At 52.6% G+C, this 22,610-nt stretch overlaps 1 protein-coding gene and 1 long non-coding RNA gene across 4 annotated transcripts in view; both read right to left on the bottom strand.

Annotated features, from left to right (window-relative positions):
- On the bottom strand, nt 1-16,547 carry LOC130538823 (uncharacterized). Of its 2 annotated transcripts, XR_008953984.1 has the most exons (6): nt 16,095-16,547; nt 15,886-15,991; nt 13,613-14,090; nt 3,835-3,892; nt 599-826; nt 1-140 (listed from the first exon to the last, which is right to left on the bottom strand). It is a non-coding gene; the product is annotated as an uncharacterized LOC130538823 (long non-coding RNA). The 2 variants fall into 2 exon arrangements; XR_008953985.1 differs by lacking the exons at nt 13,613-14,090; nt 15,886-15,991; nt 16,095-16,547 and having other exon boundaries at nt 599-829.
- A 3,565-nt stretch (nt 16,548-20,112) lies between these two features.
- The window catches only part of pip4p1a (phosphatidylinositol-4,5-bisphosphate 4-phosphatase 1a), an 11,318-nt gene continuing 8,820 nt past the window's right edge, over nt 20,113-22,610 (bottom strand). For both annotated transcript variants that reach the window (XM_057057096.1, XM_057057095.1), the window contains exon 7: nt 20,113-21,840. In XM_057057096.1, coding sequence (XP_056913076.1) covers nt 21,697-21,840 — 144 coding nt within the window. In that variant the 3' untranslated portion in view covers nt 20,113-21,696. The remainder of the gene's footprint in view (nt 21,841-22,610) is intronic.

Genomic DNA, 22,610 nt, shown 5'->3' with positions numbered 1-22,610 from the left:
GGGGGGGGGCGCTGGGGGCTTGAGCTGGAGGCCGGGGGGGGGCCGCTGGGGGCTTGACCAGGACCAGTTTGCTCAAGTTGAACTTGTATGTGAATCGTTTTCCTTTTGTCTTGTGAAGGATGTGTTTGTTGTAGTAATACCTGCAGGTACAGCAACGAGTTATCGTGTGTGTGTGTGAGTGTGTGTGTGAGTGAGTGAGTGAGTGTGAGTGAGTGAGTGAGTGAGTGTGTGTGTGTGTGTGGGTGTAAGTGTGTGTGGGTGTTTGTGAGTGAGTGAGTGAGTGAGTGAGTGAGTGAGTGAGTGAGTGAGTGAGTGAGTGAGTGTGTGAGTGTGTGTGTGTGGGTGTAAGTGTGTGTGGTGTGTGTGTGTGAGTGTGTGTGTGTGTGGTGTGTGTGTGTGTGTGGGTGTTTGTGAGTGAGTGAGTGCGTGAGTGCGTGCGTGCGTGCGTGCGTGCGTGAGTGCGTGCGTGCGTGCGTGAGTGCGTGAGTGAGTGAGTGAGTGAGTGAGTGAGTGTGTGTGTGTGGGTGTAAGTGTGTGTAGGTGTGGGTGTGGATGTGTGTGTGTGTGTGTGTGTGTGTGTGTGTGTGTTCTACATCACCTTAGTGCACGGCTGAGTTTGTCATAGTTCATGTGTGGTTTCCCCTTCCTCTCCCCCCACAGCCTGGCCAGCTTCTCTGGGTCATGGATCACAAATTCCCCCATTCCCCCCCCCAGCTGATAGCCCCACCCTCACCCCGTCCCAGCAGCTCCAGAAGGAAGTGCCACAGTTGGACCTGTTTGGAGCCAGGAGTCCAGGCCGGCTTGTAGGCCCAATCAGGACACAGCACTGCTGTGGACAAAAGGTAGATTTAAGTGTGTGTGTGTGTGTGTGTGTGTGTGTGTGTGTGTGTGCGAGAGAGAGAGAGAGAGAGTGTGTGTGAGAGGGGGAGGGAGAGGGGAGGAAGCTGACTGGTGCTGGTTCTAACAGACATGTTCACGATGAGGAGAGCAGAGGATGGAGAGGTGGAAAAAGGAGAAGTGCAGCCTGGTGTTCAGGAGTGGAGGCAAGTTCTGGGTGGTCAGGAGATGCTTCCAAAGACTCGATAGCTCCAGATCAGGCCCTCAGGACCTTGGTGGAGGAATGAGGAGGTTCTGGGGTTCCATCAGGGAAAGAGACTTGATGGGAACTGAGAGGACAGAAGAGGGTCTATGAGAGCCTGGATGTGAGGATGGACAGCAAGGAGGGACAGAAGCATCGGTCCAGGTTAGAAGGAGAGATGGAGGCAGCAGGTTCACGTGATCAAGAGATGGAAGTTTCCTGGTGCTGATCTTCAAGAATATCAGAGGTGTGAAGCTGGAGCAACAAGAGTTCCTCAGTTCCTGAGCCCACGCTCCAGGAAGGAGAAGAAACGAGGACAGACGTGAACATCTGTGAGCAGCACGTGGTTTCACGAGGACAGACGTGAACATCTGTGAGCAGCGAGGTGGTTTCAAGAGGACAGACGTGAACATCTGTAAGCAGCACGATGGTTTCACGAGGACAGACGTGAACATCTGTGAGCAGCACGTGGTTTCACGAGGACAGACGTGAACATCTGTGAGCAGCACGTGGTTTCACGAGGACAGACGTGAACATCTGTGAGCAGCACGTGGTTTCACGAGGACAGACGTGAACATCTGTGAGCAGCACGTGGTTTCACGAGGACAGACGTGAACATCTGTGAGCAGCGCGTGGTTTCACGAGGACAGACGTGAACATCTGTAAGCAGCACGATGGTTTCACGAGGACAGACGTGAACACTGTGAGCAGCACTTGGTTTCACGAGGACAGACGTGAACATCTGTGAGCAGCACGTGGTTTCACGAGGACAGACGTGAACATCTGTGAGCAGCACGTGGTTTCACGAGACAGACGTGAACATCTGTGAGCAGCACGTGGTTTCACGAGGACAGACGTGAACATCTGTGAGCAGCACGTGGTTTCACGAGGACAGACGTGAACATCTGTGAGCAGCACGTGGTTTCACGAGGACAGACGTGAACATCTGTGAGCAGCACGTGGTTTCAAGAGGACAGACGTGAACATCTGTGCACAGCACGTGGTTTCACGAGGACAACGTGAACATCTGTGAGCAGCGCGGTGGTTTTACGAGGACAGACGTGAACATCTGTGAGCAGCATGGTGGTTTCAAGAGGACAGACGCAATCGTTCCTGTAGAAATCACATGACAGGAAGTGGGTCCTCTCTGAGGAAGTGTGTCAAAGGTGTGTTGGAGTGGTCCAGGGCAGGTGTGAGAACTGTGGGACAGATGTGTTGTTGCTATGGCGATGGTGATGTTTGCAGAGGAAATTGTGTTCTGGAGTGACAGCAGGGAGCAGCTGGAAGAAGCTCCAGAAGATGATGCTGAGACCACCGATGCTTAACCCCCTAACCCCCTAACCCTCTAACCCTAACCCCCTAACCCTCTAACCGTAACCTAACCCTAACCCTCTAACTCTAACCCTCTAACCCTAACCCCTAAACCTAACCCAACCCTAACCCTCTAACCCTAACCCTCTAACTCTAACCCAACCCTAACCCTCTAACCCGAACCCTCTAACCCTAACCTCTAACCCTAACCCAACCCTAACCCTCTAACCCTAACCCTCTAACGCTAACCCAACCCGAACCTCTAACCCTAACCCTCTAACCCGAACCCTCTAACTCTACCCTCGAACCCTAACCCTCTAACCCTAACCTCTAACTCTAACCCGCGAACTCTAACCCAACCCGAACCCTCTAACCCAACCCTAACCCGCTAACCCGAACCCTCTAACCCTAACCCTCTAACCCTAACCCGCGAACCCGAACCCAACCCTAACCCTCTAACTCGAACCCGCGAACGCGAACCCAACCCGAACCCGCGAACCCTAACCCGCGAACCCTAACCCAACCCTAACCCGCGAACCCGAACCCAACCCTAACCCGCTAACCCTAACCCTCTAACTCTAACCCAACCCTAACCCTCTAACCCTAACCCTCTAACCCTAACCCTCTAACCCTAACCCTCTAACTCTAACCCTCTAACCCTAACCCAACCCTAACCCTCTAACCCTACCCTCTAACCCTAACCCTCGAACCCTAACCTCTAACTCTAAACCCGCTAACTCTAACCCAACCCTAACCCTCTAACCTAACCCTCTAACTCTAACCCTCTAACTCTAACCCTCTAACTCTAACCCTCTAACTCTAACCCAACCCTAACCCTCTAACCCTAACCCTCTAACTCTAACCCTCTAACTCTAACCCACCCTAACCCTCTAACCCTAACCCTCTAACCCTAACCCTCTAACTCTAACCCTCTAACCCTAACCCTAACCCTAACCCTCGAACCCTAACCCTCTAACCCTAACCCTCGAACTCTAACCCTCTAACTCTAACCCTCTAACTCGAACCCTCTAACTCGAACCCTCTAACTCTAACCCTCTAACTCGAACCCTCTAACCCGAACCCTCTAACTCTAACCCTCTAACTCTAACCCTCTAACTCTAACCCTAACTCTAACCCTCTAACTCTAACCCTAACTCTAACCCTCTAACCCTAACCCTCTAACTCTAACCCTCTAACTCTAACCCTAACCAGAAACAGGAGGGTTAGAGGGGGGGCAGACAGCTAAAGGCAGGAGGTCCAGAGGAAGTTCTTCACTTAGTATCTGCAGTGTGTTTGTTTAATAATAATAATAATAATAATAATAATAATAATAATAATAATAATAATAATAATAATAATAATAATAATAATAATAATAATAATAATAATAATAATAATGTGAATTCTCTTAATATTAATTTTAATTGAAATATCAACCCTCTTACTCCTGCTCCAATAAGAGGATGAAGATTCTCCAGCTGAAGAGCTGCAGCTGCACTGCATCTGAAACACACATGAACACACACATAAACACACACAAACACACATGAACACACACATGAACACACGAACACACACACAAACACACACATGAACACACACAAACACACATGAACACACACACATGAACACACGAACACACACACAAACACACACATGAACACACACAATAAACACACACAAACACACATGAACACACACATGAACACACACATAAACACACACAAACACACATGAACACACACATGAACACACGAACACACACACACACACCAAAACACAAACATGAACACCACACAAACACATGAACAACACATGAACACACGAACACACACCAAAACACCACACATGAACACACACATAAACACGCATAAACACACACACACACACTCACTCATACACACATGAACACACACACATGAACACACAAACACACACATGAACACACACATGAACACACACATAAACACACACATAAACACACACACTCACTCACACACACATGAACACACGAACACACACATGAACACTCACATGAACACACACACAAACACTCACTCACACACACATGAACACACATAAACACACAAAACACACATGAACACACACAAACACACATGAACACACACGAAACACACACATGAACACACATACTCACACACACATGAACATATGAACACACACATAAACACACACACACACTCACTCATACACACATGAACACACACCGAACACACAAACACACACATGAACACACACATAAACACACACATAAACACACACACTCACTCACACACACATGAACACACACATGAACACACGAACACACACATGAACACACACACAAACACACACACAAACACACACACATGAACACACATAAACACACACAAACACACATGAACACACACATGAACACACACGAAACACACACATGAACACACACACTCACACACACATGAACAAATGAACACACACATGAACACACACATGAACAAATGAACACACACATGAACACACACATTAACACATGAACACACAAATGAACACACACACACACTCAATGACAGCACAGTGGGGTTTTCCTGGGACAGTAAAGAAGAAACGTGTCTTCAGAGGAAGATTCGTCCTCCAGGACTCAGATGATGGCAGCTTCTTCATCTTCACCCTCCAGGAAACCTGTGATGTCCACCCACAGACACTGTGACCGTCCACCCACAGACACTGTGATGTCCACCCACAGACACTGTGACGTCCACCCACAGACACTGTGACGTCCACGCCACAGACACTGTGACCGTCCACCCACAGACACTGTGACGTCCACCCACAGACACTGTGACCGTCCAACCCACAGACACTGTGATGTCCACCCACAGACACTGTGATGTCCACCCACAGACACTGTGATGTCCACCCACAGACACTGTGACCGTCCACCCACAGACACTGTGACGTCCACCCACAGACACTGTGACCGTCAACCCACAGACACTGTGACCGTCCACCCACAGACACTGTGATGTCCACCCACAGACACTGTGATGTCCACCCACACACACTGTGACCATCCACCCACAGACACTGTGATGTCCACCCACAGACACTGTGATGTCCACCCAGACACTGTGACCGTCCACCCACAGACACTGTGACCGTCCACCCACAGACACTGTGATGTCCACCCACAGACACTGTGACGTCCACCCACAGACACTGTGATGTCCACCCACAGACACTGTGACCGTCCACCCACAGACACTGTGATGTCCACCCACAGACACTGTGACCGTCCACCCACAGACACTGTGATGTCCACCCACAGACACTGTGACGTCCACCCACAGACACTGTGACCGTCCACCCACAGACACTGTGACCGTCCACCCACAGACACTGTGATTCCACCCACAGACACTGTGACCGTCCACCCACAGACACTGTGATGTCCACCCACAGACACTGTGACCGTCCACCCACAGACACTGTGATGTCCACCCACAGACCCTGTGATGTCCACCCACAGACACTGTGATGTCCACCCACAGACACTGTGGCGTCCACCCACAGACACTGTGACCGTCCACCCACAGACACTGTGATGTCCACCCACAGACACTGTGACCATCCACCCACAGACACTGTGACGTCCACCCACAGACACTGTGACGTCCACCCACAGACACTGTGATGTCCACCCACAGACACTGTGACCATCCACCCACAGACACTGTGATGTCCACCCACAGACACTGTGGCGTCCACCCACAGACACTGTGACCGTCCAGCCACAGACACTGTGATGTCCACCCACAGACACTGTGACCGTCCACCCACAGACACTGTGATGTCCACCCACAGACACTGTGACGTCCACCCACAGACACTGTGACCGTCCACCCACAGACACTGTGATGTCCACCCACAGACACTGTGACCATACAGCCACAGACACTGTGACGTCCACCCACAGACACTTTGACCGTCCACCCACAGACACAGACACTGTGATGTCCACCCACAGACACTGTGATGTCCTCCCACAGACACTGTGACCATCCACCCACAGACACTGTGATGTCCACCCACAGGACACTGTGACCACCACCCACAGACACTGTGATGTCCACCACAGACACTGTGATGTCCACCCACAGACACTGTGACATACAGCCACAGACACTGTGACGTCCACCCACAGACACTGTGACCGTCCACCCACAGACCCTGTGATGTCCACCCACAGACACTGTGACCATACAGCCACAGACACTGTGACGTCCACCCACAGACACTGTGATGTCCACCCACAGACACTGTGACCATACAGCCACAGACACTGTGACGTCCACCCACAGACACTGTGATGTCCACCCAGACACTGTGACCGTCCACCCACAGACACTGTGATGTCCACCCACAGACACTGTGACGTCCACCCACAGACACTGTGATGTCCACCCACAGACACTGTGACCATCCACCCACAGACACTGTGATGTCCACCCACAGACACTGTGACCATACAGCCACAGACACTGTGATGTCCACCCACAGACAGTGTGACAGTAAACGGAACTTCCTGTGAGCCTTTTCCCAGCTGAGCCATGTCCCCTCTGACCCCCCCTCATGCTGTCAGGACAGAAACACACACAAATGTGGACCATGTGCTGGTTCAGGACTGACAGCACAGGGTTACAGGACCAGGTCCAAGTGTCTTCAGACAGGAACAGGAGCAGTGAAACAGGGAAATGACCACTGATGTCTGTCCTCGTCCCCAGAAACACAACGAGCTAATCTCCTTATTTCCTCCCCTCCAGACATGAACGTGGAATTAAAAGGTTTCGTCTGAGTTACCTTGAAAGGTGGAGACGGAGACGCTTCGTTAGCGACCAGCAACCGTCAGCATTCAGGTCTGAGCGGACTGAAGGACGGATGCTCCTCACTTTACACCCCAACACACACACACACACACACACACACACACACAGAAACCCACCCACCTACACACACACACCCACCCACCCACACCCCCCCCCCCACACACACACACCCACCCCCCCCCCCCCCCCCACACACACACACACACACACACACTCCCTTTGAACCCTAAACAACCAGAACTAAAGCATCTTAAGCGGATCTCTCACAACAATGCAGGTTAACAAGTCAATCAAATAAAACAATAGAAAAGTCATCAGGAAACATTTTTAATTCGTGTTTTGATGTTTTGATGTTGATGATCAACAAAGAAGCGGTTTAATTTTATTTTATTAGATTAGATGAAATTTGCTTTGAGTTTATTGTCATCAAACATGTAGAAGCACTAAAGGAACTTGAGATGATTCTGTTTGTGGGATTTCATGGACACGAGTGTGAGGGTGTGTGTGTGTGTGGACAGAAGAATCCGACTGTGATCTGGGGAGTATCAAGTGGTGTGATGGCGTCCAAAAGTGTCCAGTTCTGGGGAAGAAGCTGTTGCTCAGGGTGCTGGTCCTGGTACCGATGATGGTGATGGTGATGATGGTGATGATGGTGGTGATGGTGGTGGTGATGATGGTGGTGATGGTGATGATGGTGGTGATGATGTGGTTGATGGTGGTGATGATGATGGTGATGATAATAATGATGGTGATGATGGTGGTGATGGTGATGATGATGGTGATGGTGGTGGTGATGGTGGTGGTGATGATGGTGGTGATGGTGCTGATGGTGGTGCTGCTGGTGGTGATGGTGGTGGTGGTGATGATCCTAATGATGGTGCTGATGCTGATGGTGGTGATGGTGATGATCTGGTGTGATGATGATGGTGCTGATAATAATGATGGTGCTGCTGATGGTGCTGATGGTGGTGATGGTGATGATGGTGATCTGCTGGTGGTGATGATGTGGGTGGTGCTGGTGCTGCTGGTGGTGCTGGTGCTGTGGTGGTGCTGGTGCTGCTTGTGGTGCTGTTGGTGGTGCTGCTGGTGGTTCTGATGCTGGTGATTCTGGTTGCTGCTGGTGCTGCTGCCTGATGGTGCTGGTGGGTGTGGTGGCTGTGGTGCTGGTGGTAGCTTGGTGCTGCTGGTGCTGCTGCTGGTGATGGTTCTGGTGGTGGTGATGGTGCGCTGAGTGTTGCTGTGTGGTGGTGCTGATGCTGGTGATCTGATGGTGATGATGGTGATGATGATGGTGATGATAATGATGATGGTGCGCTGATGGCTGTGGTGGTGATGGTGATGATGGTGATGATGATGGTGATGATGATGGTGGTGATGGTGATGATGATGGTGATGATGATGATGGTGGTGATGATGCTGGTGATGATGGTGGTGATGGTGCTGATAATGCTGGTGGTGCTGATTGATGGTGCTGACTCTCCTGATGGTGCTGATGATGGTGCCGATGGTGGTGCTGGTGCTGCTGGTGGTGCTGATGCTGGTGCTGCTCCTAATCTGCTGGTGCTGATGCTGGTGCTGCTGGTGGTGCTGGTGCTGCTGGTGCTGCTGCGTGCTGTGGTGGTGCTGGTGCTGCTGGTGGTGATGGTGCTGTGGTGGTGCTGTGATTTGCTGGTGATGGTGGTGGTGCTGCTGGTGGTGCTGCTGGTGCTGCTGCTGGTGCTGCTCCTGCTGCTGGTGTTGCTGCTGCTGATGCTGGTGGTGCTGGTGCTGGTGGTGGTGGTGCTGGTGGTGCTGGTGCTGATGCTCCTGCTGCTGGTGATGCTGGGCTGTGGTGCTGATGCTGGTTGTGCTGCTGCTGTGCTGGTGGTGCTGCGGTGGTGCTGGTGGTGGTGGTGATGTGCGATGCTCCTGCTGTGGTGCTGCTGGTGCTGGTTGGTGCTGCTGCTGGTGGTGCTGGTGCTGGTGCTGCTGCTCCTGCTGCTGGTGCTGCTGGTGCTGCTGGTGCTGCTGCTGGTGGTTCTGTGGTTGTGGTGCTGGTGCTGCTGCTCCTGCTCTGGTGCTGCTGGTGCTGCTGCTGGTGGTGCTGGTGCTGGTGCTGCTGCTCCTGCTGCTGGTGCTGCTGGTGCTGGTGGTGCTGCCTGCTGGTGGTGCTGGTGGTGCTGGTGCTGCTGCTGCTGGTGGTGCTGGTGGTGTGGTGATGGTGGTGGTGCTGATGGTGGTGATGGTGATGATGGTGGTGATGATGGTGGTGATGGTGGTGATGGTGTGTGATGATAATAATGATGTTATGCTGCTGCTGTGGTGGTGATGGTGATGATGGTGGTGATGGTGATGGTGCTGATATCCTATGAGGGCTGATGATGGTGATGATGGTGGTGATGGCTGATGGTCTGATGATGGTGGTGCTGATGGTGGTGGTGATGGTGCTGCTGTTGGGTGCATGGTTGCTTGTGGTGGTTGCATGGTGCTGCTGGTGGTGCTGGTGTGGGATGCTGGTGGTGCTGATGCTGGTGATGATGGTGATGCTGGTGCTTCTGCTGGTGGTGCTGGTGGTGATTGTGGCTGGTGGTGCTGGTGGTGCTGGTGCTGCTGTGCTCTGCTGCTGGTGCTGTGCTGGTGTGATGGTCTGGTGCTGCTGGGGTTGCTGGGTTGGTGCTGCTGCTGGTGATGCTGATGGTGATGCTGGTGCTGATGATGGTGATGATAATGATGATGGTGCTGATGGTGATGGTGGTGGTGATGGTGATGATGGTGATGATGATGGTGATGATGATGGTGTGTGGTGATGATGATGTGTGGATGATGATGGTGGTGATGATGATGTGATGATGGTGGTGATGGTGATGATAATGATGGTGGTGATGATGATGGTGCTGATGATAATCCTGCTGGTGATGGCTGGTGCCTGGTGGTGCTGGTGCTGCTGGTGGTGCTGCTGCTGGTGATGCTACTCCTGCTGGTGCGCTGCTGGTGCTTCTGGTGGTGTGGTGCTGCTGGTGCTGCTGCTGGTGCTGTGGTGGTGCTGGTGCTGATGGTGTGATGGTGCTGGTGGTGGTGATGGTCTGCTGGTGGTGCTGGTGGTGGTGCTGCTGGTGGTCTGCTGGTGCTGCTGCTGGTGCTGCTCCTGCTGCTGGTGTTGATGCTGCTGCTGCTGGTGGTGCTGGTGCTGGTGGTGGTGGTGCTGGTGGTGCTGGTGCTGCTGCCTCCTGCTGTGGTGTGCTGGTGCTGGTGGTGCTGATGCTGGTGTGCCTGCTGCTGGTGGTGCTGCTGGTGGTGCTGGTGGTGGTGGTGCTGGTGCTGCTGCCCTCTGCTGGTGCTGCGTGCTGGTGGTGCTGCTGCTGGTGGTGCTGGTGCTGGTGCTGCTGCTCCTGCTGCTGGTGCCTGCTGGTGCTGCTGGTGCTGCTGCTGGTGTTCTTGGTGTGGTGGTGCTGGTGTGCTGCTCCTGCTGCTGGTGCTGCTGGTGCTGCTGCTGGTGGTGCTGGTGCTGGTGCTGCTGCTCCTGATGCTGGTGCTGCTGTGATGGTGGTGCTGCTGCTGGTGGTGCTGGTGGTGCTGGTGCTGCTGCTGATGGTGGTGCTGGTGGTGGTGGTGCTGGTGGTGCTGGTGCTGATGGTGCCGGTGGTGCTGGTGCTGCTGGTGCTGATGGTGGTGCTGGTGCTGCTGGTGGTGGTGATGGTGGTGGTGATGGTGGTGATGGTGATGATGGTGACGGTGGTGATGGTGATGATGGTGGTGATGATGATGGTGATGATGGTGGGTGGGGGGTGGTGGTGATGATGGTGATGATGATGGTGATGATAATGATGATGGTGGTGATGGTGTGATGATGATGGTGATGGTGGTGGTGATGATGGTGATGATGATGGTGATGATGATGTGATGATGATGGTGATGATGGTGGTGATGGTGGTGGTGATGATGGTGATGATAATGATGATGGTGGTGATGGTGATGATGGTGATGGTGTGGTGATGATGGTGATGGTGGTGATGGTGATGGTGGTGATGGTGATGATGGATGATGATGATGGTGGTGATGGTGGTGATGGTGATGATGATGGTGATGATAATGATGATGGTGGTGATGGTGATGATGGTGATGATGATGGTGATGATGATGGTGATGATGGTGATGATGATGGTGATGATGGTGATGATGATGATGGTGATGATGGAACCACACCCTCGTTCCCTGTTCCCTCCTCACTACATGGGGGACGTGGACTGAGTGAACTCCGTCGTGCACCATGACTCGTAAAGTGGCGTCATGGTGTCGCATAATAATAATTATAATTATAATAATTAAAAGTGGCCAGGTCCATTAATTATTTTAACCCATCAGAAACACATTCAGTGGTCATTTTATGAAAATGCGATATTTTACCCTATAATTAACTTTATATAATAAAATGAAACATTAATGTCAATAATAATACAATAATAATTACTTATTACCTAAAATAATTAGTGTTCCTTGACATTTTCAAGCCAAGACGTGATGGAACATTCTCTAGTCATATTCCGCTGTAGTGAAAACATTTAATAAAGCAATTTTTCATCAAAAAATGGATCCAGAGCTACTTTTCATCTTTGTAAATATTGTTTTACTGAGATTCTGTCGCCTGGTGAGGATCAGATGATTCTGAAGAACAATTAAAGTGGGGGGGGGGGGGGATCAGTGAAGATTGTTTTGTTTTTTTTACACATTTATGTTGTAATATTTTAAGATGATCATATTGGACCCCTACTGAAAAAATATTCTTATTTCCAAAAATTTCATATATCAAACCGCACAGTAGAAATTACGTTAAAAATGTCTCCCATCAGCCTTTACGTGATACCGTAAAGGCTGATGGGAGACATTACCGAGTTAGGGTGCTCACTTGTACACTACTTTTCGCAGTGCATTGTGGGATACATTGAGTGCACTACATAGGGTCCAGCGATGCTCACTAACAATTCGGACACTATTTCAAAATGGCGTCCACACTATTGAGTGCACTATGTAGGGTATAGGGGGGGGTTAGGACACAGCCTTGTAGGGTATAGGGGGGGTTAGGACACAGCCTGTGTAGGGTATAGGGGGGGTTAGCACACAACCTATGTAGGGTATAGGGGGGGGTTAGGACACAGCCTGTGTAGGGTATAGGGGGGTTAGGACACAGCCTGTGTAGGGTATAGGGGGGGTTAGGACACAGCCTGTGTAGGGTATAGGGGGGGTTAGGACACAGCCTGTGTAGGGTATAGGGGGGGTTAGGACACAGCTGTGTAGGGTATAGGGGGGGTTAGCACACAACCTATGTAGGGTATGGGGTGGGGTTAGCACACAGCCTATGTAGGGTATGGGGGGGTTAGCACACAGCCTGTGTAGGGTATAGGGGGGGTTAGGACACAGCCTGTGTAGGGTATAGGGGGGGTTAGCACACAACCTATGTAGGGTATAGGGGGGGGTTAGGACACAGCCTGTGTAGGGTATAGGGGGGGTTAGGACACAGCCTGTGTAGGGTATAGGGGGGGTTAGCACACAACCTATGTAGGGTATGGGGTGGGGTTAGCACACAGCCTATGTAGGGTATGGGGGGGTTAGCACACAGCCTGTGTAGGGTATAGGGGGGGTTAGGACACAGCCTGTGTAGGGTATAGGGGGGGTTAGCACACACCTATGTAGGGTATAGGGGGGGTTAGGACACAGCCTGTGTAGGGTATAGGGGGGGTTAGGACACAGCCTGTGTAGGGTATAGGGGGGGTTAGCACACAACCTATGTAGGGTATGGGGTGGGGTTAGCACACAGCCTATGTAGGGTATGGGGGGGTTAGCACACAGCCTATGTAGGGTATGGGGGGGGGGGTTAGCACACAGCCTATGTAGGGTATGGGGGGGTTATGGACACAGCCTATGTAGGGTATGGGGGGGTTATGGACACAGCCTATGTAGGGTATGGGGGGGTTATGGACACAGCCTGTGTAGGGTATGGGGGGGTTAGGACACAGCCTATGTAGGGTATGGGGGGGTTATGGACACAGCCTATGTAGGGTATGGGGGGGTTATGGACACAGCCTGTGTAGGGTATAGGGGGGGTTAGGACACAGCCTGTGTAGGGTATAGGGGGGGTTAGCACACACCTATGTAGGGTATGGGGTGGGGTTAGCACACAGCCTATGTAGGGTATGGGGGGGTTAGCACACAGCCTATGTAGGGTATGGGGGGGTTAGGACACAGCCTATGTAGGGTATGGGGGGGGGGGTTAGGACACAGCCTATGTAGGGTATGGGGGGGGGGGGGGGTTAGGACACAGCCCAAGTGTGTTTTCTATAAAGCTGCATCCAGACAACCGTCTCACCTGCTTAAGATGCTGAAGCACCAGACTAAACGAGCATCTGGGGCATCTGGGGCATCTGGGGCATCTGGAGCATCCGGAGCATCCGGGGCATCTGGAGCATCTGGAGCATCTGGGGCATCTGGGGCATCTGGGGCATCTGGGGCATCTGGAGCACCTGGGGCATCTGGGGCATCTGGAGCATCTGGAGCATCTGGAGCATCTGGGGCACCTGGAGCATCTGGAGCATCTGGGGCATCTGGGGCATCTGGGGCATCTGGAGCATCCGGAGCATCCGGGGCATCTGGAGCATCTGGAGCATCTGGGGCACCTGGAGCATCTGGAGCATCTGGAGCATCTGGGGCATCTGGGGCATCTGGAGCATCTGGAGCACCTGGGGCATCTGGGGCATCTGGAGCATCTGGAGCATCTGGGGCATCTGGAGCATCTGGGGCACCTGGGGCACCTTTCCTTGTTCAGATGACGTCACTTCATTCACTAACTGTGAAAACAGAAATCACTGTTTTGCTGAAAACTTCCTCAATGTCCAAGTTTGGCGTTCGAGAGAATTGAAAGTGTGTTTTACAAATTGCATGCACACACACACACACCACACACACACACACACACTTACGCACACACACACACACACACACACTTACGCACACACACACACACACACACTTACGCACACACACACACACTTACGCACACACACCACACACACTTACGCACACACACACACACACACACACACACACACACTTACGCACACACACACACACACACACACACACTGGTGACTGTTTCAGCGCTCTGCTGGTTCAGGTTTGTTTCTATTTGGATTAACTGATTTAGTTTTAGCACGGCAGCAGACAGGAGGCTCAGATTAGGTCCATTAGGCTTATGATGTACAGAAGACGCACATGCACGTACGCACGCACGCTTATCGCCTCTCATGTGACAGCTGACACCGGAGGCTTTTAATTCCAGTGTAAATACAAATACCCTCCCAGACAGCTATCAATTATTCATGCCACTAATTGAGGGGAACGTTGGCTCACTCAGGGTCACACAAAAGGAGCAACGCACACATTTGTGCACGTGAACATTTGGTGAAACAGGCAACAAGGAGCTATATCATGCTATTGTCATGCTATTATCATGCTATTATAATGCTATTATGCTATAACCATGCTATTATCATGCTATTATCATGCTATTATGCTATCATCATGCTATCATCATGCTATCATCATGCTATAATCATGCTATTATAATCATGCTATTATCAGGCTATTATCATGCTATTATAATGCTATAATCATGCTATTATCATGCTATTATCATGCTATTATCATGCTATTATCATGCTATAACCTGGCCACAAGCCTCTTGTGCAACACTAAAATCTGTGCGAGCAGTAAATCCTCAGGCTGTGAAAGGACTGGACAGGGAGACAAAGGACTGGACAGGGGAGACAAAGGATGGACAGGGAGACAAAGGACTGGAAGGGGAGACAAAGGACTGGACAGGGAGACAAAGGACTGGACAGGAAGACAAAGGACTGGACAGGGAGACCAAAAAGGATGGACAGGGGAGACAAAGGACTGGACAGGGAGAGACAAAGGACTGGACAGGGGAGACAAAGGACTGGACAGGGAGACAAAGGACTGGACAGGAAGACAAAGGACTGGACAGGGGAGACAAAGGACTGGACAGGGAGACCAAAGGACTGGACAGGAAGACAAAGGACTGGACAGGGAGACCAAAGACTGGACAGGGAGACAAAGGACTGGACAGAGAGACAAAGGACTGGACAGGGAGACCAAAGGACTGGACAGGAAGACAAAGGACGGGACAGGGGAGACAAAGGACTGGACAGGGAGACAAAGGACTGGACAGGAAGACAAAGGACTGGACAGGGAGACAAGGGACTGGACAGGAAGACAAAGGACTGGACAGGGAGACAAAGGAATGGACAGGGAGACAAAGGACTGGACAGGAAGACAAAGGACTGGACAGGGAGACAAAGGACTGGACAGGAAGACAAAGGACTGGACAGGGAGACCAAAGGACTGGACAGGAAGACAAAGGACTGGACAGGGGAGACAAAGGACTGGACAGGGAGACAAAGGACTGGACAGGAAGACAAAGGACTGGACAGGGAGACAAAGGACTGGACAGGGAGACAAAGGACTGGACAGGGAGACCAAAGCTCCTCGTCATCGTCACACGAGATAACGACTTCTTGAGTTGGGCTAATTCCCAGTTTCCTGCTGATGGAGCTCACTGACCCTGCAACGTTTGGGTCTGGTTCCTTCTGGAGGGAGGGATGAGTCTCCTGATTGGTCCTTGCTGTGTTGTTTTCCACCATGGGGTTTACCTGGTGGGCGGAGCTACCTGAGGAGCACATCAGCTCCTGCTCAGCGCTCCTCAGCAGCCATCTTTGTTTGTGTTTATGAACTCACTCTTGCAAATAAATGATCAAATATTTGTCTCTTACCTCGTTGTTGTCATGGTTTCTGAGCCGGGCCAGGACACCCTGCACCAGAGGGACGTCCTGTCCTTCACACACACACACACACACACACACACACACACACACACACACACACACAACACACACACACACACAGGTAATGCAGGTAACACCCTAATCAGGTGTCATCGCCAAATAACTTTGTGTTTGTGGACAGAGGATGAGGATGAGGATGGTGAGGAGGATGAGGATGGTGAGGATGAGGAGGGTGAGGAGGATGAGGAGGGTGAGGATGAGGAGGGTGAGGAGGAGGAGGAGGAGGAGGAGGCGAGGGTGGTGGGTCGGGTCTGGTTTTGATCCCTGCTAAAAGGACTGTTTGTTTTAGGGCTGACGACCCCAGTGCCTTAATCTAGAGCTTAGCTACATGCTCGCCTCTGCTCTTCACCACACACACACACACACACACACACACACACACACACAACACACACACACACACACACACATACACAGACACACACACACACACTCTTCATCTCCAGTGGTAACTGGTAACTGTAACAGTTACACTTCCAACTACAGCAGGTTGTCAGTTTTACATCACCTGGTACAGGGTTTGACTGTGTGTGTGTGTGTGTGTGTGTGTGTGTGTGTGTGTGTGAGCAGGACAATAGTGACAGTGTATGATAAACAGGATGATGGAGTTGCAGAAGATAAGGGTCAAGCTGCAGGACTTAAGGTTCAAATCCTGTTAAGAAGGAGAGGGATCAAAGCTTTAGTAAGGCACCCTGCAATGTGTGTGTGTGTGTGTTGTGTGTGTGGTGTGTGGTGTGTGTGTGTGTGTGTGTGTGTTCAGGATGGATAAATGGATGGATGGTGAAATGATGGACAGATGGAAGATGGATAGATGATGGATGGAGGGATGGATGCACAGGTGGGTAGGGTTAGCATCTGGGTTAGCATCTGGGTTAGCATCTGTTCACCGTGGCAGCCTCAACGTTTCTCCGAGTCTTTCCTGCCCCCGGGGGGTGAGCACGTCACCGCCCGGGGGGTGAGCACGTCACCGCCCGGGGGTGAGAGCACGTCACCGCCCGGGGGGTGAGCACGTCACCGCCCGGGGGGTGAGCACGTCACCGCCCGGGGGGTGAGCACGTCACCGCCCGGGGGGTGAGCACGTCACACCCCCGGGGGGTGAGCACGTCACCGCCCGGGGGGGGTGAGCACGTCTGCTGACTGGGAAGCTTCATCACCTCGAGATGAAAGTGAGGTGAAAGGAGTCACGTCCTCTCACATAATAGGAGCGTCCATCGCACACGTGCTAGGAGCTAATGAAGACCTTGGACCTCTTCAGGCCAGGCGAAGCAGCAAAGTGGATGAAACCTTCCAGAAGAGCCGCGGCCGTCATGCTTCAACCCTTCGCTCTGAGACTGAAAACATCTGGACTGCTGGATGACAGCAGACCTGGGGTGAGCGTGGCCCTCTGGCTGTGGCCTCCTGGGAGCTGTGGTTTCTGAAAGGTTTCTCCCTCCATCTATGGGCTCCAGACACAAAGGAGATCCTGGTGTAACTGTAGAGGCTGCTGGGGCCACAGCTGAGGACAGAGGCTGGTTAGGGTTAGGGTTAGGACCCAGATCCTGGTGGAACTGTAGAGGCTGCTGGGGCCACAGCTGAGAGGACAGAGGCTGGTTAGGGTTAGGGTTAGGACCCAGATCCTGGTGGAACTGTAGAGGCTGCTGGGGCCACAGCTGAGAGGACAGAGGCTGGTTAGGGTTAGGACCCAGATCCTGGTGGAACTGTAGAGGCTGCTGGGGCCACAGCTGAGAGGACAGAGGCTGGTTAGGGTTAGGACCCAGATCCTGGTGGAACTGTAGAGGCTGCTGGGGCCACAGCTGAGCTGAGAGGACAGAGGCTGGTTAGGGTTAGGGTTAGGACCCAGATCCTGGTGGAACTGTAGAGGCTGCTGGGGCCACAGCTGAGAGGACAGAGGCTGGTTAGGGTTAGGGTTAGGACCCAGATCCTGGTGGAACTGTAGAGGCTGCTGGGGCCACAGCTGAGAGGACAGAGGCTGGTTAGGGTTAGGGTTAGGACCAGATCCTGGTGTAACTGTAGAGGCTGCTGGGGCCACAGCTGAGAGGACAGAGGCTGGTTAGGGTAGGGTTAGGACCCAGATCCTGGTGGAACTGTAGAGGCTGCTGGGGCCACAGCTGAGAGGACAGAGGCTGGTTAGGGTTAGGGTTAGGACCCAGATCCTGGTGTAACTGTAGAGGCTGCTGGGGCCACAGCTGAGAGGACAGAGGCTGGTTAGGGTTAGGGTTAGGACCCAGATCCTGGTGTAACTGTAGAGGCTGCTGGGGCCACAGCTGAGAGGACAGAGGCTGGTTAGGGTTAGGGTTAGGACCCAGATCCTGGTGGAACTGTAGAGGCTGCTGGGGCCACAGCTGAGAGGACAGAGGCTGGTTAGGGTTAGGTTAGGACCCAGATCCTGGTGGAACTGTAGAGGCTGCTGGGGCCACAGCTGAGAGGACAGAGGCTGGTTAGGGTTAGGGTTAGGACCCAGATCCTGGTGGAACTGTAGAGGCTGCTGGGGCCACAGCTGAGAGGACAGAGGCTGGTTAGGGTTAGGACCCAGATCCTGGTGTAACTGTAGAGGCTGCTGGGGCCACAGCTGAGAGGACAGAGGCTGGTTAGGGTTAGGGTTAGGACCCAGATCCTGGTGGAACTGTAGAGGCTGCTGGGGCCACAGCTGAGAGGACAGAGGCTGGTTAGGGTTAGGGTTAGGACCCAGATCCTGGTGTAACTGTAGAGGCTGCTGGGGCCACAGCTGAGAGGACAGAGGCTGGTTAGGGTTAGGGTTAGGACCCAGATCCTGGTGGAACTGTAGAGGCTGCTGGGGCCACAGCTGAGAGGACAGAGGCTGGTTAGGGTTAGGGTTAGGACCCAGATCCTGGTGGAACTGTAGAGGCTGCTGGGGCCACAGCTGAGAGGACAGAGGCTGGTTAGGGTTAGGACCCAGATCCTGGTGGAACTGTAGAGGCTGCTGGGGCCACAGCTGAGAGGACAGAGGCTGGTTCCTCCAAACCTTCTGACGAACAGAGATCCAAAGAGTCACCTCAAAGATACCATCCAACTGGTTCAGGGACGGCCTCTCAACTCAGAGACACTAGTTAGGGTTACCTAGGGTCAGGGTTAACTGGTCTTAGGGTTTGGGTTAACTGGTCTTAGGGTTAGGGTTAACTGGTCTTAGGGTTAACTAGGGTCAGGGTTAACCGGTCTTAGGGTTAGGGTTAACTGGTCTTAGGGTTAACTAGGGTCAGGGTTAACTGGTCTTAGGGTTAGGGTTAACTGGTCTTAGGGTTAACTGGTCTTAGGGTTTGGGTTAACTGGTCTTAGGGTTAACTGGTCTTAGGGTTAGGGTTAACTACAGTTAGGGCTAGGGTTAACTAGGTTAGGGTTAACTAGGGTTGGGGTTAACTGGTCTTTCTCCATCTATCTGAATTCTGATAAAAAGGCTGATGTGAACGTGCAGATTTAGCTGAAAGCAGCTGAGCAGCAACTGCTTCAAGAGTTACAAGAGCAGGAGAAGTGGGACTGAAGCCTGTTCTAGATCCGCGTCCCACAGATCCCAGCCCGTTCTAGATCCGCGTCCCACAGATCCCAACCAGTTCTAGATCCGCGTCCCACAGATCCCAGCCCGTTCTAGATCCGCGTCCCACAGATCCCAGCCCGTTCTAGATCCGCGTCCCACAGATCCCAGCCCGTTCTAGATCCGCGTCCCACAGATCCCAGCCCGTTCTAGATCCGCGTCCCACAGATCCCAGCAGTGATCCGCTTGATGCCGAGTAAAAAGAAAGAAGCTAATCAGCATTTCCACAATGTATCGACTCATGGTGCAACAAAACCAACATTTCACTGGAAAAAGCTGAATCAAGACGATGTCTGTCCCGTTCTAACGACGACCACTTCAAGTGGCTCCGGTGACCAATAGGAACATGGATAATAATAATAATAATAACAACAATAATAAATAGCCCAAATCCTCTCCTTTCCAGGTCATCATTTCTTTATTATGTGTAAACAAACTCTGAGAAGAGCATCAAGATTATTGATTATTAGCATTAGCATGATTTCATGGGTCAAACTCCTCTGCAACAACAGCGCTTATGAAACAAGTCATGTGACCACAGCGTCTTCAGCCCAAACACAAACAGACGTTTGCTGCAGGGAGTTTAAAAGTCGTTAAACCAGGTTCACAGTTGAAGGAGAGAAATGAAGACAGGAAATAAATGACATATGAAGCACTCAAAAGGCCAGTTTGAGTCAGGCAAAGAAGCTGGATTGGTTCTGAACTTGGTTCCCACCAGAGCAGAACGAGCCCCAGGGCCTCCAGAGGCTGACTGGGTCAGAACCAGCTCAGGGAGCGCTCACAGCCGTAGTGTTGCAGTTCCACGGGCTGCCTGAAGGTGACAGCTGGTGGGTTTGTGGCTGCGCAGCGCTCGTGTCCGTGCACAGCAGCTGGGCACTGCTGTGCACGGACACGAGCGCTGACACACAGTGGCGCTCCAAGGTGGGCCCGTCTGCCCTCAGCGTCCCGCTCTGACCCAGTCAGGATGAGCGAGGGCCTGGCGGAGGTTCCTCAGCGTCACACTTTCATCTCACAGCAGGACCTGCCAACACTGTGATGTCCCACAGGTCCTGAACTGCCCACAAAAGGCCGTCTGTGTGGTGTCTGCTGCGTGGGGGTCAAAGGTCAGCGGGTCTCTGTGGCTTGGCTGTGCCCTCCACCTGCAGCTGGAGGTTCCCCTCCTTGGTGAGGAGGCAGCTTCACACCAGCCCTCAACACAATCGCAGTGATGGACTGTAGACACAGACAAGAGCGTCAGCGGGACGAGTCTGGGACCACCGAGAACATCAAAGACAGAAGAACGAGGGTGGAGTAGCAGAAGGGAAGCTATGCTAACGGTTTACGGAGGGAACCGGGCCGAGCCGGTGTTCTGCTGCTGTGAACAAACATCCACACGTGGCTCCAAACATTCCATCCCGGCTCCTCACAAAATGGAGGTGTGAAGTCAGAACAAGAGCTGTCTGCAGCTCTGCCTCTGGGACCCCCCGAGGCTGGGACGCCTTCATGGAGTCAGGTGGTTCTCAGACGTGGCCGCCTGTCTTCACGTCCTGCTCAGCTCCATTCTCAGACGGGTTCCACTACATTTGGGTTCTGCTCAGAGGCTGAAGGAGGCCGACGGCCCCAAGCAGTGACCATCAGCAACCACTGGTTGGCGTCCCTGAGCCTCTTCACTGCTTCTCCACATCGTGGATGTGAATCCTAAATGAGCCCAGGAGGAACCGAACCAGATGAGATGGTCATCAACAGCACGGGGGGGGGGACACATTAAAAGATAAATGCCACACTGGCCACAATTATAAGGAGGACATTAAGCTATAGGCAGCGTCGATGCCGAAGTACGGATGTATGGATACAGCAGTCACAGCCCTCAGCACCCACTGGAGGACACCAGCAGATGGGGGGCGCCATCAGTCCTGGGTTTGACTCAATAAATATTCCATGTTTTCTTTGCTGGCAATTTCTCTCTGCAGCCAGTGAGCCGCCGATGGAAGCTGGGGAAGGGCTCTACGTGAAGTTCTGGAGGGGCTGGCTGACTCTCATACAGGCCCAGTAAAGGGCCCGGGCCAGGCTGATGAGGACCAGAAGCAGCAGCGCGGCCCATGAGGCGTAGATTCCTGGGTAGGTCCGAGCGTTCCCCCACGTTCCAGCCTGGAGGGACAAGAAGGCGGCCCACGTCAGAACATGTGACAAGCTTCACAGCACAGGAACGGAGCACAGGTTAGGGCATGTGGGCGGAGCCCTAACCCAAGGTTAGGGTCAGGCTAGGGCATGTGGGCGGAGCCCTAACCCAGGGTTAGGGTCATGCTAGGGCATGTGGGCGGAGCCCTAACCAGGGTTAGGGTCAGGCTAGGCATGTGGGCGGAGCCCTAACCAGGGTTAGGGTCATGCTAGGGCATGTGGGCGGAGCCCTAACCCAGGGTTAGGGTCAGGCTAGGGCATGTGGGCGGAGCCCTAACCCAGGGTTAGGGTCAGGCTAGGGCATGTGGGCGGAGCCCTAACCAGGGTTAGGGTCAGGCTAGGGCATGTGGGCGGAGCCTATGGCGGGAGACATGTGCCGTCTAATCTATCGAACCCTCACATCTGGCGCTGATGTAGCCCCGACAGTACTCTGGAAGCTGCTACGCTGAGCAGCACGGTGCCGCTCCGCCAGGCAGTAGTGACGGAGTTCATGTAGGAAATGAGCCTTTACAGCGTATAAAACCAGCCACAGACTTTATTCCTAATACTTCCTCCTTAATTAATTAATTGATTAAGTTGGGTTTACTTTGGTCAGACAAGCACATCTGGGAGGTTTGGAAAATGTTTCCAGATGTTTATTTCCTCTGCACCACTTCCTGTCGCTGCAATCATGGCAAAAATAAGAGTTGTGTGTATTTTTCCGGATGGCCGGTACGGTGGAGCCGTGCTGGAGGCGCTCC

The sequence above is a fragment of the Takifugu flavidus genome, chromosome 15 (assembly GCF_003711565.1).
Source record: "Takifugu flavidus isolate HTHZ2018 chromosome 15, ASM371156v2, whole genome shotgun sequence".
Classification (NCBI taxonomy): Eukaryota; Metazoa; Chordata; class Actinopteri; order Tetraodontiformes; family Tetraodontidae; genus Takifugu; species Takifugu flavidus.
This window is presented reverse-complemented; position numbering and strand designations above follow the sequence as displayed.